Source organism: Anguilla anguilla, chromosome 6 (genome assembly GCF_013347855.1).
Source record: "Anguilla anguilla isolate fAngAng1 chromosome 6, fAngAng1.pri, whole genome shotgun sequence".
In the NCBI taxonomy this organism is placed as follows: Eukaryota; Metazoa; Chordata; class Actinopteri; order Anguilliformes; family Anguillidae; genus Anguilla; species Anguilla anguilla.
In genome coordinates, this window is record NC_049206.1 from 49,582,942 (window position 1) to 49,596,233 (window position 13,292).

The 13,292-nt window shown below is 40.7% G+C and overlaps 2 protein-coding genes across 2 annotated transcripts in view; one reads left to right on the forward strand and one right to left on the reverse strand.

Moving 5' to 3' along the window:
• Positions 1 to 13,292, reverse strand: part of nt5dc1 (5'-nucleotidase domain containing 1) — a 56,715-nt gene that overhangs the window by 42,517 nt on the left and 906 nt on the right. The window contains exons 2-6 of the mRNA XM_035421924.1: positions 12,895 to 12,986; positions 11,978 to 12,049; positions 11,159 to 11,268; positions 10,782 to 10,861; positions 9,646 to 9,727 (exon numbers count right to left, since the gene is read on the reverse strand). Coding sequence (XP_035277815.1) covers positions 9,646 to 9,727; positions 10,782 to 10,861; positions 11,159 to 11,268; positions 11,978 to 12,049; positions 12,895 to 12,986 — 436 coding nt within the window. The remainder of the gene's footprint in view (positions 1 to 9,645; positions 9,728 to 10,781; positions 10,862 to 11,158; positions 11,269 to 11,977; positions 12,050 to 12,894; positions 12,987 to 13,292) is intronic.
• Positions 745 to 9,387, forward strand: col10a1b (collagen, type X, alpha 1b). Its single transcript, XM_035421919.1, has 3 exons — positions 745 to 870; positions 1,286 to 1,415; positions 6,821 to 9,387. Exons 1-3 carry the CDS (start codon positions 865 to 867, stop codon positions 8,686 to 8,688), a joined length of 2,004 nt encoding a protein of 667 aa, XP_035277810.1. The 5' UTR covers positions 745 to 864; the 3' UTR covers positions 8,689 to 9,387.

Here is a 13,292-nt window from a genome sequence, read left to right on the forward strand (position 1 = left end):
CTTAAGATGCTTTATTTGGATAACACTATGTTGCCACATTTCAATAATAATGCATAACATAAAATTCATGAAATGCATAAAATAGCTCCTTTCATAGATAATGTTAGACTAAATGTTTGCATTTTGTCTAACATATATACTCTGCTATATTCTCAGCCTGCTGGACAGGAGACTATGCTGTGAGGTAATGACTTGAGCGGGTTTAGAACTGATCAATTTTTGGTTTTTATTCAAGGCTAAACTCCACACTCGATTTTCCACTCCGAATTCAAAGCAAAGTCTTAAAGCCCACTACAGATTTCACAAAATATCAGCATGTGCCACAGGTATGCGGACATTAAAACACTGAAAGGGCTGTTTCTTAAACATTCTGAATGTGTCTGGATTTGTGTACAGCTATACCAACAGACAATACACCCAAAGGTTACAAACTCAGAGGAATTACATGCATGTGTGAGAGAGAATAATGAAAAGTTTAAAACAAAAAAATAAATAAAATGAAGAATTCAAGAAAAACATGTTTCTGATTTTGTTCAACTTTAGAAAAGACACAATCCCTTCATTGTGGCATGTCTGGGTTAGAACCTTCAGAAGACGCCTGAACGTTTAGGGACAGCTAGCATCCTGAACTGACATGCTTCCACGGGGCAAATCACGCCCCTAATTAAAGCTTACATCAGTGGAGGGAGGAGCTTACATAGTGGGTAATTTTTTGTAGTGATGCGAGAGGCCAGATATGGTATAAATACCCGCATTACCGTACAGTACAGCACAGCAGCAGCTCAGCGGACTGACTGTGGCTCACAGGGATATACAGCACCAGGGACAGCACACCGAATTCCCCCTGTTTTTTGGAGCTAAAGCATGCTGGTAGGTGTGCTCTTCTTCTTCACTTTCTGTCTGCATGTCAGTGGCATTAGCCCCAGGGCTAACCCACATGGCTGGGGTTTCCCCACACAGCAACAGCAGTATGGTGGTGGCAGTGGCTAGAGCAGTGCTTTGTAGCCAGGGAAACGGGAGGGCTCATTCTATGACGGGATGCATCTCGAGGTCTGAAAGAGTCAGCCAGACTGGAACTCGGGGGCTAGAATGCTGGTAGCACCTTTTCTGCAGGCTTTGAAAATGAAACTTCACAATGTTCCTGTAGAGTTTGTAGACTTGTATCCTGCCACTGTAGTTTCTCTCTCGTATCTTCAAAAATTTACAAAGGTTTACTTCTCAGGACTGGTTGCAGGGGAGTCATGGGACTTACAAGATGCTGACTGCCAACTCTCTTTTCTTTCAGATCAGGCTTCAGAAGATGGACCTACGTGTAACCAGCGTTCTCCTTCTCCTGCTGGCATTGGCCGAGGGGCACGGTGAAAGATACATCACCAGGAAAGTCAGTAAGCAGGCTTATCCCTCCAAGGGCCACAGTAAGTACACTTTTGACTGCTTCCCAATGTTATAATGTTGTACGTGTCTAACCAAATTTTGTTGTGAGAAACCTAGTCAAAGGTCTAAATAGAATAAATCTTACAAACTGGACCACTGAAGGTGGATCTGCATGGCATTGCCCTGGTGTCGTATAAGTGCAAATTTGTGAATTGCAGAGTAGACCAGCGTGTTAAAAATTCTTCATGCCAATGCTGTGGCCATGGCTGGTTGTGAGCAGAGAGGACAAAGTTGCTTCAAAACAAGAGTTCTGAGAGTTGCAAGTGCTTCCTGTGGCATGATTGGCTGACTGAAATTTCTGATTCATTAAGTTGGTTTTCAAACTCAGGAACCGGGTTTTATGCTACACATTGATATTGAAAGGTAGACTATTCATATCTGGGACTACATGCCTTGCATAGTTACTGGGTTTCAATTGAAGTTCCCTGCGTCTCCCACATTGTACAAATTTCCGCCTTCTTAGTGTTGTTCTTAGACATGAGAACTAAAATAACTAGCACAGCAAAGGTTTTAAGTCTACCACTATCCTGCTACAGCACATGATGTGGTTCATTCATGCAAACAATGAAAAATGAATTTATCATTCATCAGGTGATCTAGTCAATTCTCAATAAGGGTTAAGTAAGTGTTATATTGGGAGAGTAGTTGAGAGGACCGCCTTAACACAGACTTAATACAGGAATACTCTGACTAACAGAACTCATTCAACAGTCGTTGTAGCTTTGGTTTTAAACAGGAATTCATTAGGGACACTGCCTTTATAAACACAAAATAGAAAGACAAAAGGTAATCTTATAGACTGCTAGTATGCATCACTGTACTGACAGTGACAGACCTGTTGAGGACCATGTTGTCAAATCTTTATGCTCAACAAGGTTTTGAAAGAGTACAATTTTCTCTTTTGTCTTTATAAAATTTCATAGCGGTCCACTTCTGGAACGAGAACATCATAAGTGGCATAACAAGGGCAAAGCTTCTTTTGCAGCTGCTCAATATCACACTTCAAACGTAGGGGAGCAAAGGAAAAGCAAATCCTCCTTATTATGGGAACTGGGAGTTCACATTAAATGCCCCTGAGCTGAATTTGGATGAATCCGCATGGGTTTTCCTGGTTTACAAACGTTCTCTGGCATTTGCAGGGTTGGTCCCAGGGTCATCCACAGCACAGGAACTTAGCTTCAATAAATCCCCAAAACAGATGTGCCCACATGCCAGGCACGCCCAAACACACCACTTGTGGGTTCCAGGATGAACTGCACCACGAGTCCTTAAAATACAAGCAAGCTTAAGTCAATAGTATGGAAAATGTTTTCTTTTTCTCCCTGCGGATTCAAAGTACAACATGCAAATGCAAGACAGTTACATTTTCATGTAAATTATAACCTGAATAATTTACATTTCTCTCCAAATCCCAGAGAAAACACAAAGCCTTGAAAAAGCATTACTTAAAGCACTAAGCTCAAGAGCACAATACCAAGGCCTCATCCGTTGGGGACAACAATCTGCAGGATACAGGTCCAGTTCTTTCATTAATATTTACTGACACCCCACTATAATGCACCATTCATATGAAAGGCGGAACAGAAAACAAAATATATTAAATCCCTGATTCATATGATGGTAATGCCAGTGGGAAGAAGAGAAGCAGAGTGAGGAGAAACACTTCTATGTGATTGGTACGTGTCATAAACAAAGAGCTTATCAGCAAAGGTTCATAGTTACTCAACTGCTAAAATTCAGCTGTAGGCCTTGCCCCCAGTAAACGTTAGCATTAACACCTTTGTAGCGGGCAGGGCTGGATTGGATTCCCAACCTCACCATCGCATCGCATGCGCTCACTTCCTCTGAAACCTGCTCGTTTGTGGCTTTACACCAACAGCACAAATTCTGCTCTCTGCTCTCAACGCAAAGCTCCAAGGCACACGATGGAGGACTTCCATGTATCGTAGCTGCCATTTTTACTGAACAAAACTCCCATTATTATAGCCTTAAGTTTTCTCGCAGTTTCACAACATATCATATGGTGTTTCACATCATACATAGATTTTTGATCATACATCATAACTGATGAAAGATAAACTTTATGACATACAGTTTTATAATTTATATACTTTCACATCAGAGGTTTGCTGCCTATGTGCAATCTACTTCACTAAAAGTTACAGACAAACTGAACTTCATTTATTTCGAATCTGGACAAAAAAAGACAAATTGCATGAGGTAAACTAATTTGAAGACATGTTACCAACAAAAGATGTGAGCGTTAAGATGATGATAGATTTGGGCTCCCAAAGTATTGTTTATTTCACCCTCACTAATTCAACCCTATAATTCCACAGCTCCGAGAGAGTGCCGCTTTTAGGGTCTGTGGTTATCACCACAAAGACAGGAATGATCTCTGCTATCTGGAAACCTTGCATTGTGTCCTCAGGTTTCCTGAAAAAATGCCACTAGATCAAGCTCCCAGGGTACTAACATGCCACATGGCTGCTTTTCTACCAGTTTCTTTCTTTTTTTAAAACTAAAAACAGACATTATATACATTCACTACACTTTCCTATCAGCTCCATCAATCCTTACTCTCTTTACAAACAGAACTGGACTCAACATTTTTGTGATTTAAATAAAATGGAGTTGTTTCTTCCCAGACACAGTTTTGATGAGTCCAGCAGTCACTCAAACCAGCTCGTCAAACAGTGTATGTGAATTATAAGTTTAACAATTGCTTCTAATTATATATGAAAGTCAAGGGCAAATGTTGATTGAATATAGGACATAGCCTTTCTCATCTTCACTTCCATCAGGGTGCTTTCCATTTATACTTCTGTTTGAAAAAGTGAAAGGTAATTGGATGCTATTAGTTAAGAATAAATACAAAACTTTTTGAATGCTGAAAAGAAGCCACAAATAAATACTAATTCAGGTCTAGTCAAATGGTAGAATTTATGGAAAGAATATATATATATATATATATATATATATATATATATATTTATACCACAATTTGCAAACATTCAATTAGCATGCAATCCTTTTCAAGATCTCCCCCCCCCCCCTTTAAATTGAGTCTAAATCCAAAAAAAAAATCATGGGCCCCTGGAAATATACAAGGCAATTGCTTCTGCCAAAATGGGCTCATTTCAAAAATCAACAAACTTTTTCAGACAGTAGCCACCAGAATCTATGTTCTGGCTTGTTTAGGCAGCTGTGGGGAGGTGACACTGGGTTTGAATCAAAACACGGGAGGAAAGAGACTCTAAAAAAGAGTGAAGCACCCGAGCACTGACTTTAGATCAATTTCCACTTTCTATATAGAAGCACTGACCTTGGCTTGTTGTGTTTTGACTGGCTCAGTGTGGGGAGCGCACCCACAAGCAAGAGAGAGAGAGAGACGGTGGGGGAGATGAGAGGGCTGTGGCTCGACTCCATCCGGCTTCACACATCCCTTTTTTCTGCCCTCGGGACATCAATGTTCCAGACAGTTATTTTCTGGTTGGTTTTTTAAAAGCGCGGGGAGAAAGCAGCACTATTTGTTTGGTTGAGGAGTCCTTTTTTTTTTTAACAAGCACGTACCTAAAATACTTTAATTTCATGTACCCAAGTTAAATATTTAATTTAAGCTTCATATTTGAGCTGTTTGGATCATAAACGAATGAGGATTGTTCCAGCCTGTGTTTTGATCACCAACAATTGATTTTTCCCCTACCACATCAGTATAGAAAGGGGGAGGGGAGAAAGAGAAATGAATCTGGAACATTAAATGCATGCCTCAATCAAACGCTTAAAATGCCTCTACCTCCTTACACCCTCAACAGTTCAGCAGTCTAATGAACATTTCGTAAATTTTGCGTTGAACACCACAGGCTTATCACTACCATATGAACATAAGTGATATTGTTCCGTTTTACCTATTTGCTACGGGACTCTTGGGACTCAGGGATTAACTGAGGTGCCAAAGTGTGTGCAATGGATTTTCCTCCCTTATACATGCCAGCAAACAGCATATACCAGCTGTTGTTTTTGATGTTTTATACATATCTATGGAACTTTAAACATGTCCCTTTGATTTCCATTTAATCTTTATACAGTTTGTTTCATTAATTTATTTTTAACTGTAAAAGCCAATGACACTTTGCCTGCCATCCCATTACACAAGTCATTTAGAAAAACTGACAACAAACACAAATCTACTGCCATGGTCTCTCCCAGCTAATGTAAAAAAGAAATATAATTACAAAATTAAGATGGTAAAACCTGTCTCTAACAGTAACTGTACAAATAAACTTTTAGGACAAACACCTTACTTTGCCATCTACATCTACATCATTGACACATGCCAAGGGAAAGGCCTTCAAATGGGACCAACAAAACATTATGAATTAAAGCTGGGATAATCTGCTTTAAATCAGGTGCCATGCGTAAGACACAAACCAGATGTAGTCAACACTACCATGTAATTACAGCAGTTAAATGTGGTTCTGTAAGTGGTGTCTGGTGGATTTTTTCACAACACCGAAATGGAATAAACCATATTTAATCTATGAAAATTTTTAACAAGTGCGCACACAATCTTTACGTCAATATTTATGTATTTACCACGGGCAAAAATTTCACAGTAATTTAATTATGAGGTTACACGTTTGAAATGAAACTCAAACTGAAATAAAATTACTGAATACAGTCTGATACAAATTAAATGAAGTTACACCTCCCAAAGTGATCAAGGCGACTTAAGCCAGAGATAACTACATTATTACAGCTGTCTAAAAACTTAAACAATACTTAAACAAAAGTGATCAACTTTTCTGAAAATTTTGCAGCAGTGGTGGTTAATGATTAAGCATGACTGTTCTATTAACACTAAAAAGTAGTGTTATTTTATGTGGCATCTTTTCCCATGAAACCCTGAAGAATTCAGTTCAGAGGCTTGTTCAATCCAACACAAGCTCTTGCACCAAAACTGCAGGTTATTTTTGTCTTCACAACAATGAAGCTACTGGATCTGGATGGATTACTGCTTCCTATAGCCATAGATCAAATTTAACAATAGTTGAACATACCAACCTTGCGGCTCCTTATTTATATATGGGAACACAATGACCCACTATAAATTATGAAGGAAATCCAGCTGTAATAGCCCTGATGAATAGATTAGACATAGCATAAATTAAATCAAACTGCATAGCCTTTAAAAAACAGTGTATATTCCGGATTAAGAAAAATGTTTTTTTCATAACCAGATTTTACTTCCTCTCCAGTTAAAATTTAACAACGTAAAATGAATCAGTTTCTAACAGCACGTACAATGGTACTCATTAACAACAGCAAATGTATATTAAAGCGTTATCAACACCGTATTAACAAGTTATAACTGTCTTTTTTACAGCGATGCAAGCAGCACCAGGGGCACCAGGCCCCCCAGGTGAACCAGGACACCCAGGACTCCCAGGCCCCCCAGGGCCCCCAGGGAAGGGTGGCTATGGACTTCCAGGACCTGAAGGCCCACCAGGACCACCTGGACCATCTGGCTATTCCTCCCCCGGCAAGCCAGGTAGCCCAGGTGGACCAGGGAAATCTGGTCCAATGGGCATGCCTGGGCACAAGGGCGAGTCGGGTGCACCTGGACCTCAGGGACCTAGGGGGATGCCAGGCCCTGCTGGGACCCCTGGACCAGCAGGTTTCTCCGCCCCTGGCAAACCTGGACCCCATGGCTTGCCTGGGTCAATGGGGCCTAGAGGTGAACCTGGTCAGAAGGGACCCTCTGGTATTAATGGTCTGCCAGGGCAAAAGGGAGAAAGGGGATATGGCAGTCCTGGAGGACCAGGTGAAAGAGGTCCCATGGGGCCAATGGGTCCTGCTGGGCAGCCTGGCCAACCTGGAACTGGGAAGCCGGGACCTGCCGGATACCCAGGGGAGTCTGGGAAATCAGGTGCGCCAGGTCGTGATGGGGCTCCTGGACCCATGGGAATGCCTGGGGAAAAGGGTGTACAAGGGGCTCCAGGGATGGGAATGCCTGGGAAACCAGGTGCTAATGGTGCTTCTGGAATTCCTGGCCCTGCTGGACACAAAGGTGTTCCAGGAGCACCTGGCATGCCTGGAGCTCCTGGTCTACCAGGTAGTGGGAAACCAGGTTCACCTGGAATTCGAGGGGACAGAGGAGTTCCAGGCACCCCAGGAACTCCGGGTCAGAAGGGAGAACTAGGGCCAACGGGTCACACTGGACACACAGGTCCTATTGGCCCTGTGGGCCCACCTGGCCCTCAGGGTGCAAGAGGGTTCCAGGGTGAGCCAGGAATGCAAGGAGTTAAAGGTGAAATGGGTCCAATGGGACCATATGGAGCAACGGGAATGAAGGGTGATCAGGGACCACAAGGGTATTCAGGAAAATCTGGCAACCCAGGGGCAGTAGGCCCACTGGGTCCAAGGGGAGCTCCTGGACCTCAAGGTGATAAAGGTGATGGAGGCCATCCAGGTGCACCCGGTAGTCCAGGTGGCACTGGGCCAGCAGGGGCTAAAGGTAATCCAGGGCGCCCAGGAGAGCCAGGGCAAAGGGGAGAGAATGGATTTCCTGGTCCAAGAGGACCCAGTGGGCCAGCAGGCTCAGCAGGACAACCAGGTGGAAAAGGTCACACAGGCCCTCCTGGCCCTCCTGGCCCTTCAGGGGTGATAGGTAAAGGAATTTCTGGACCCCATGGTCAACCAGGAGCTCCTGGACCCAGAGGGCATGATGGTGTTCCGGGGCCAGCTGGACCTCCTGGTCCACCCGGTCCTCCCGGTGAGATCGTTTACGAGAAAAGCATGCCACAATTCAAATCGCATGAGCATGAGATAATGATGTCCGCTGAGCTAGTCAAAGCACCCATTTCAGCCTTCACTGCTGTGCTGACTAAGGCTTACCCACAGTCAGGGGAACCCATTCGCTTTGACCAGATAGTGTACAATGCAGAGCAACACTACGACCCCTCCAGTGGAATTTTTACATGCCAAGTCCCAGGAATCTATTACTTTGCCTATCATATGCACGTGAACGGGGCCAACGCCTTGGTAGCGTTGTACAAAAACAATGAGCCAACTGTGTTCACCTATGATGAGTACAACAAAGGTTTCCTGGACCAGATGTCTGGCAGTGCTGTCCTTCAACTGAATGAGCATGACACAGTTTATATGCAGGTTCCTGATGATGAAGCCAATGGTATATTTGCTGCTGATAATGTCCACTGTTCTTTCTCTGGCTTCCTGATAGCCTCAACGTGATATGTGTCTCCAAACCACCTCATAACTTCAAAAATCCACAAACTTTCAACTCCCAGTTTTACTACCCTGCCACCAAAGATAGTAGGTTATTATTTTTTAATAGCAAAAAATAATAATCGACAATTCTAATTGGAATTATCTTAACTGAATAATCAAGTAACGGAAGTTGGTAAAATCGAAATGATTCCATAAATGGATACGACTATGTTTAAAAGTATTTAAAATATCAACATTTGAGAAGATGGAAACAAAAGTCAGATAATGGTGATGTTCACTGCTACACATTACTGAATTCACGTTTTGCATGTGTCGGAATATTCAGTTAAGAACTGTCCAAGAAATGTAGAAATAAAAGTAGCTTAAACACATAAAACATGGTGCTCTTTCACAGCTTGAAATGTTTGTTAAATGCAGTTAAATTTTGTGTTTAAGTTTGTTTTTGAGAAATTGTGTTATCTCCAACATGCAGTATACTGAATAATCAGCATGGAAAAATGCTTGTTTTTGTACACAATGTTGTATCTGACTTCCTTGCAAATTAACATAATATGAACTTGGAATAAGTGACTGAAGAAATTCAAAATGCAGGAATCAAATTGGCCATTTAAATCAGTATGTTGGCAACATTGCTATATCCCTCAAGATGCATTATGCTCTGTAAAACATGTCTGAAATAAAACAATACGTCTTAATTCTGAATTTCTTGTCTGGGTTTTGGTATTATGACAGAATAATTACTTACTTAATCAATGTAAGTTCTATGTAACTACTATATGTGAAACAATTGCAGGGAAAACAATTGCTTTCAAAAATATCAGAAAAAGAAAACAGTTTATTTGAGGCAACATTTTATGTTTTTTTTTTTCAAATTCTTTCAGTCGTGACTGCTAGATAGAGAGGGAATTTCACAAACTGCAAGACAGTGGGAGCAGCGCAAGAGAAACAACATTAACTTACCTTTAAATGCTGATGTATTGTAATTGTGGTCTATGGCGGCAAGCATGTCTTTCCAAATTTCGGAGGTCACTTCGCTCCCACGCTGTTATCAATAACAAATGAGCACAAGCGAGCATAATAGCAGGTCATTAACCTTGAACGCTTCAGACTCAACACATAAAGGTCTTTTACTGTAACTAGTGATACAGAATGACAGAGCTTTGAAATATATTATAACATATTAATGTATATTAACACTATGTCCTGTAACAAAGAATACACAAAGAAATACAAAGAAGCTAGGTTATATAATCAGTATGGGGACTATTTTATTGGTCTCTTGTTGGTATTACTGTAGATTGAGTTTTAGCGACATTAATTGCTGATGTTGAATCCAGTATTGATGCATAATGTAATAACCAAAGAATGAATTATGTGGAGGACTGAATGAAGTCATAATCATAATCAAAGTTTAAATCTTAATGATTATGTTACATATCGTATCATTTAGCCTGCTTTGCTGATCAGAAAAATTATCACTATTTTTTTTTTAATTGTATATCTATATGTAGGTAATCTGTAATTGTGTTCTGTTATGCACTATTGCCATCTGTTATAAACTACCAATAAGGGCATTTGCCAAACAACTTCACAGTAATGCAAAAACAACTCCAATTAATTTTAAACAACCTTATCTCTAATTTCACTTCATTTTCAAAAATGTCAAATCACATTTGCAGTCCAACCCCATCGCTGCAGTGCTCTCAATTTAGAGTTAGTTTATTTAGAAGAGTAGACCACCATGCACCCCATCCAAAATGTGTTCTGTCAGCTGTCACTACTTTTCACACTTTTCACCGAAATCTGCTGGAAATAAGCTGCTCAGTCATTGGATCACGTAACTGCAACTCATAAGTGGAACAGACAGACTGCAGGAACTCAGTTGACCAGATCAGCCCCTATTGGGTAAGGCATGGGATATCTTGCAACATAAAGACCTCCCTCTCTGGGCAATGCTAAGGTTCAATGTGCAACACCCGGCGTGTCTTTCAGCCAGTCGGCATATTGATTCTGGGCCGTGCCGTAATTGCCGCTAACATGAGCAAGATTTAAAAATAGATTATTTAGGAATATCAAACAAAAAAAAAAGACCTTACCTTGTGCAGCATATCCACAATCCTTGCACAGAGAAGAGCTCCAGGTAGGTCAAAATAGTTGTCATAAAAATAATATTTTGCTGAAGGAGTACAAAACAAAATACCAATTTGCACTTTTATTCAAAATTGAAGAAAAAAAAACTTATTTATAGAGCAACTTGATTTAAAGGCAAATTACACAATCCTACAGTGATTCTGAGTGCAGCTAAATAATAAATATTAGCATTTAACAATTTATTTATTCAGACATCAGAAATAGCATATATATATACATGTGTATATATATATATATATATATATATATATATATACATACATATATGACATGCTCATACAAATAAATACAACTCATATTGGAAGTTAAGGGGAACACATACTTGATCTTGTGTATGAGGTATTGAGGCTATCAAAATGCTTCCACTCCCTCTTTGGGCCATAATGTTTAATTATCTCTTCTGTGCTGAGGTCATTGGTCCCATGGGTTGCTCTAAAAAATGTTTTAAAAAACAGCAATGTAGCACACCTTGCATAATGAGGGAACTGGTGTTGTGACTGGAGGGTTGCAGGCACGAATCCTGGATGAGAAACTACTTCTGTACCCCTGGGGCAGCAATGCACTTAATCGAAATTGCTTAAGGTCCAGGTATAAAAACTCACTTAGTCGTGTAATTTATGCAAGTTGCCCTGGATAAGGCATCCGCTAAGCCAAACATAAGGCTATAGTGACTGAAAATGTAAGGTTAGAGTATTAAGCTAAGCAGCAGCTACCAATGTGCATTAACTTAAAATACAGTCACTCAACTGTAAACAAAGATACTCTACCTACAATAACTGTGAACTGTAACTATGAATAAATACACAATTGAAATAATTGGATTTGTAGTCAAGCCCTGTATATACACTGATTGCAGAGACATTAGATGAAATTTTTAATACTCTGCCATAAACACAAAACGATTAACTAAACATATTACGCTGACAAGCAGCAACAGTACAGCAGTTATTTCCTTGTTAGCTTTGGCTCTGTCTCAGTTACAGTACCTACCATGTTCAATCACAGACTACAAAAGTTTTTGAGTTGGTTAAATCTTAAATGTGGTAAAAATTGATAAGTCCATAACAAATTCTGGCCCCCAGGATTAGAACTGCTTTACTTAGAGCATTCTTCCTACAATTTTAAACCATCAAACAAATACCTTAGAATAGTTCCATCTTCAGCCAGCTTAATCAAGTTTCCATCTTCCAGGTCCACCACCAAGCCTTTAAAACTAAAAACAACAGAAATGCTAGGCACCTGTCGTCCGTGTTTCTCCATATGTTATGACTGCTAATTAAAGGAATATACACTAAACCTATGTGGTCAAAGAGAAGTGTTTTCCCCAAGAGCTTGCCTCATTGCTCAGTTTAATCACACACACGCATGCGTATGTGCACGCACATGCGCACACGCACACACACACACACAAAGATACGTGCTGAGGGTTCAATGCCTTCTGTGCATCACTGAAGTGGGATACCACACACATATGAAAATAAATGGTGCAACATGATTGCAATGTACTACTGTTATCAGCAGTAGCAGCAGCAGCAGTATGTCTCTTCAATTTCATACTCTTTTTGAGGGATCTTTTAATGGTGATTTTTGTGTACATGTTTCCATTAGTTCCCAAATTTGGAAGCCCAAAATGCAATCAGAAGCCTGTCCTGTCGCTGCAGCATCCATCGTAATTTTTGGGGAAGGGCAAAAGGGAAAAGCAGGAAGGAGCAGCTCCTTTCTATACGGCAGCCAGTCAAATGAGCTGGTACACCATTGTTCCCAAAGGTGGCACCTTTGTAGTTTGTGCAGGCAAGCTGTAGGCACCAAATCAATGAGGGAAGTTGGGAATAGGGAAATGCATGATGAATTTTGGAATAAGTTGCAGATTGAAACCCAGCCTCCTTGGGCATCCATTTGCTCAATTTTGCTCCATGACTCTCAGTCACAGTTGGCACTGGTAGTGATTTCCTAGAACCTGTTCAATACTACAATGCTATGCCACCAAAGAGCCCTTCACTTAAGTGTTATTTTAATAACTTCAAAAATATGCATAACAAAACCTTATAACAGACTTACCAGAAATCCCATGTGGCAGGAGTCAAAGTCAGCAGGTCTTTATCATAGTTCTTGTATTCCACAAAATACCTGGCAAAACTGTCATAGATAAGCTGCAATGGAAGACATTAGATGTCCAGTGAGATACTGGAAGAGTGCATAGTGATTCACCCAGGTGGAAATGGCAGCTTCAAACCAGCTGGACCAGCTTGTGTGAACCAAGCTGGAATTTCCACCAGGGCATATACAGGAAGCAGAAAAAGTTATACAGCAAAAAACACTGACCTGGCCATGCAATTGTATGTATAGGCGTCCCAGCATCAAGACAGTTTCCCAGTGCGCATGCTATATATCACATCTATATCACATCTTGTGGAAGCTATCCCATTATCCATGAGCAAGGAACAATCTATAATTTC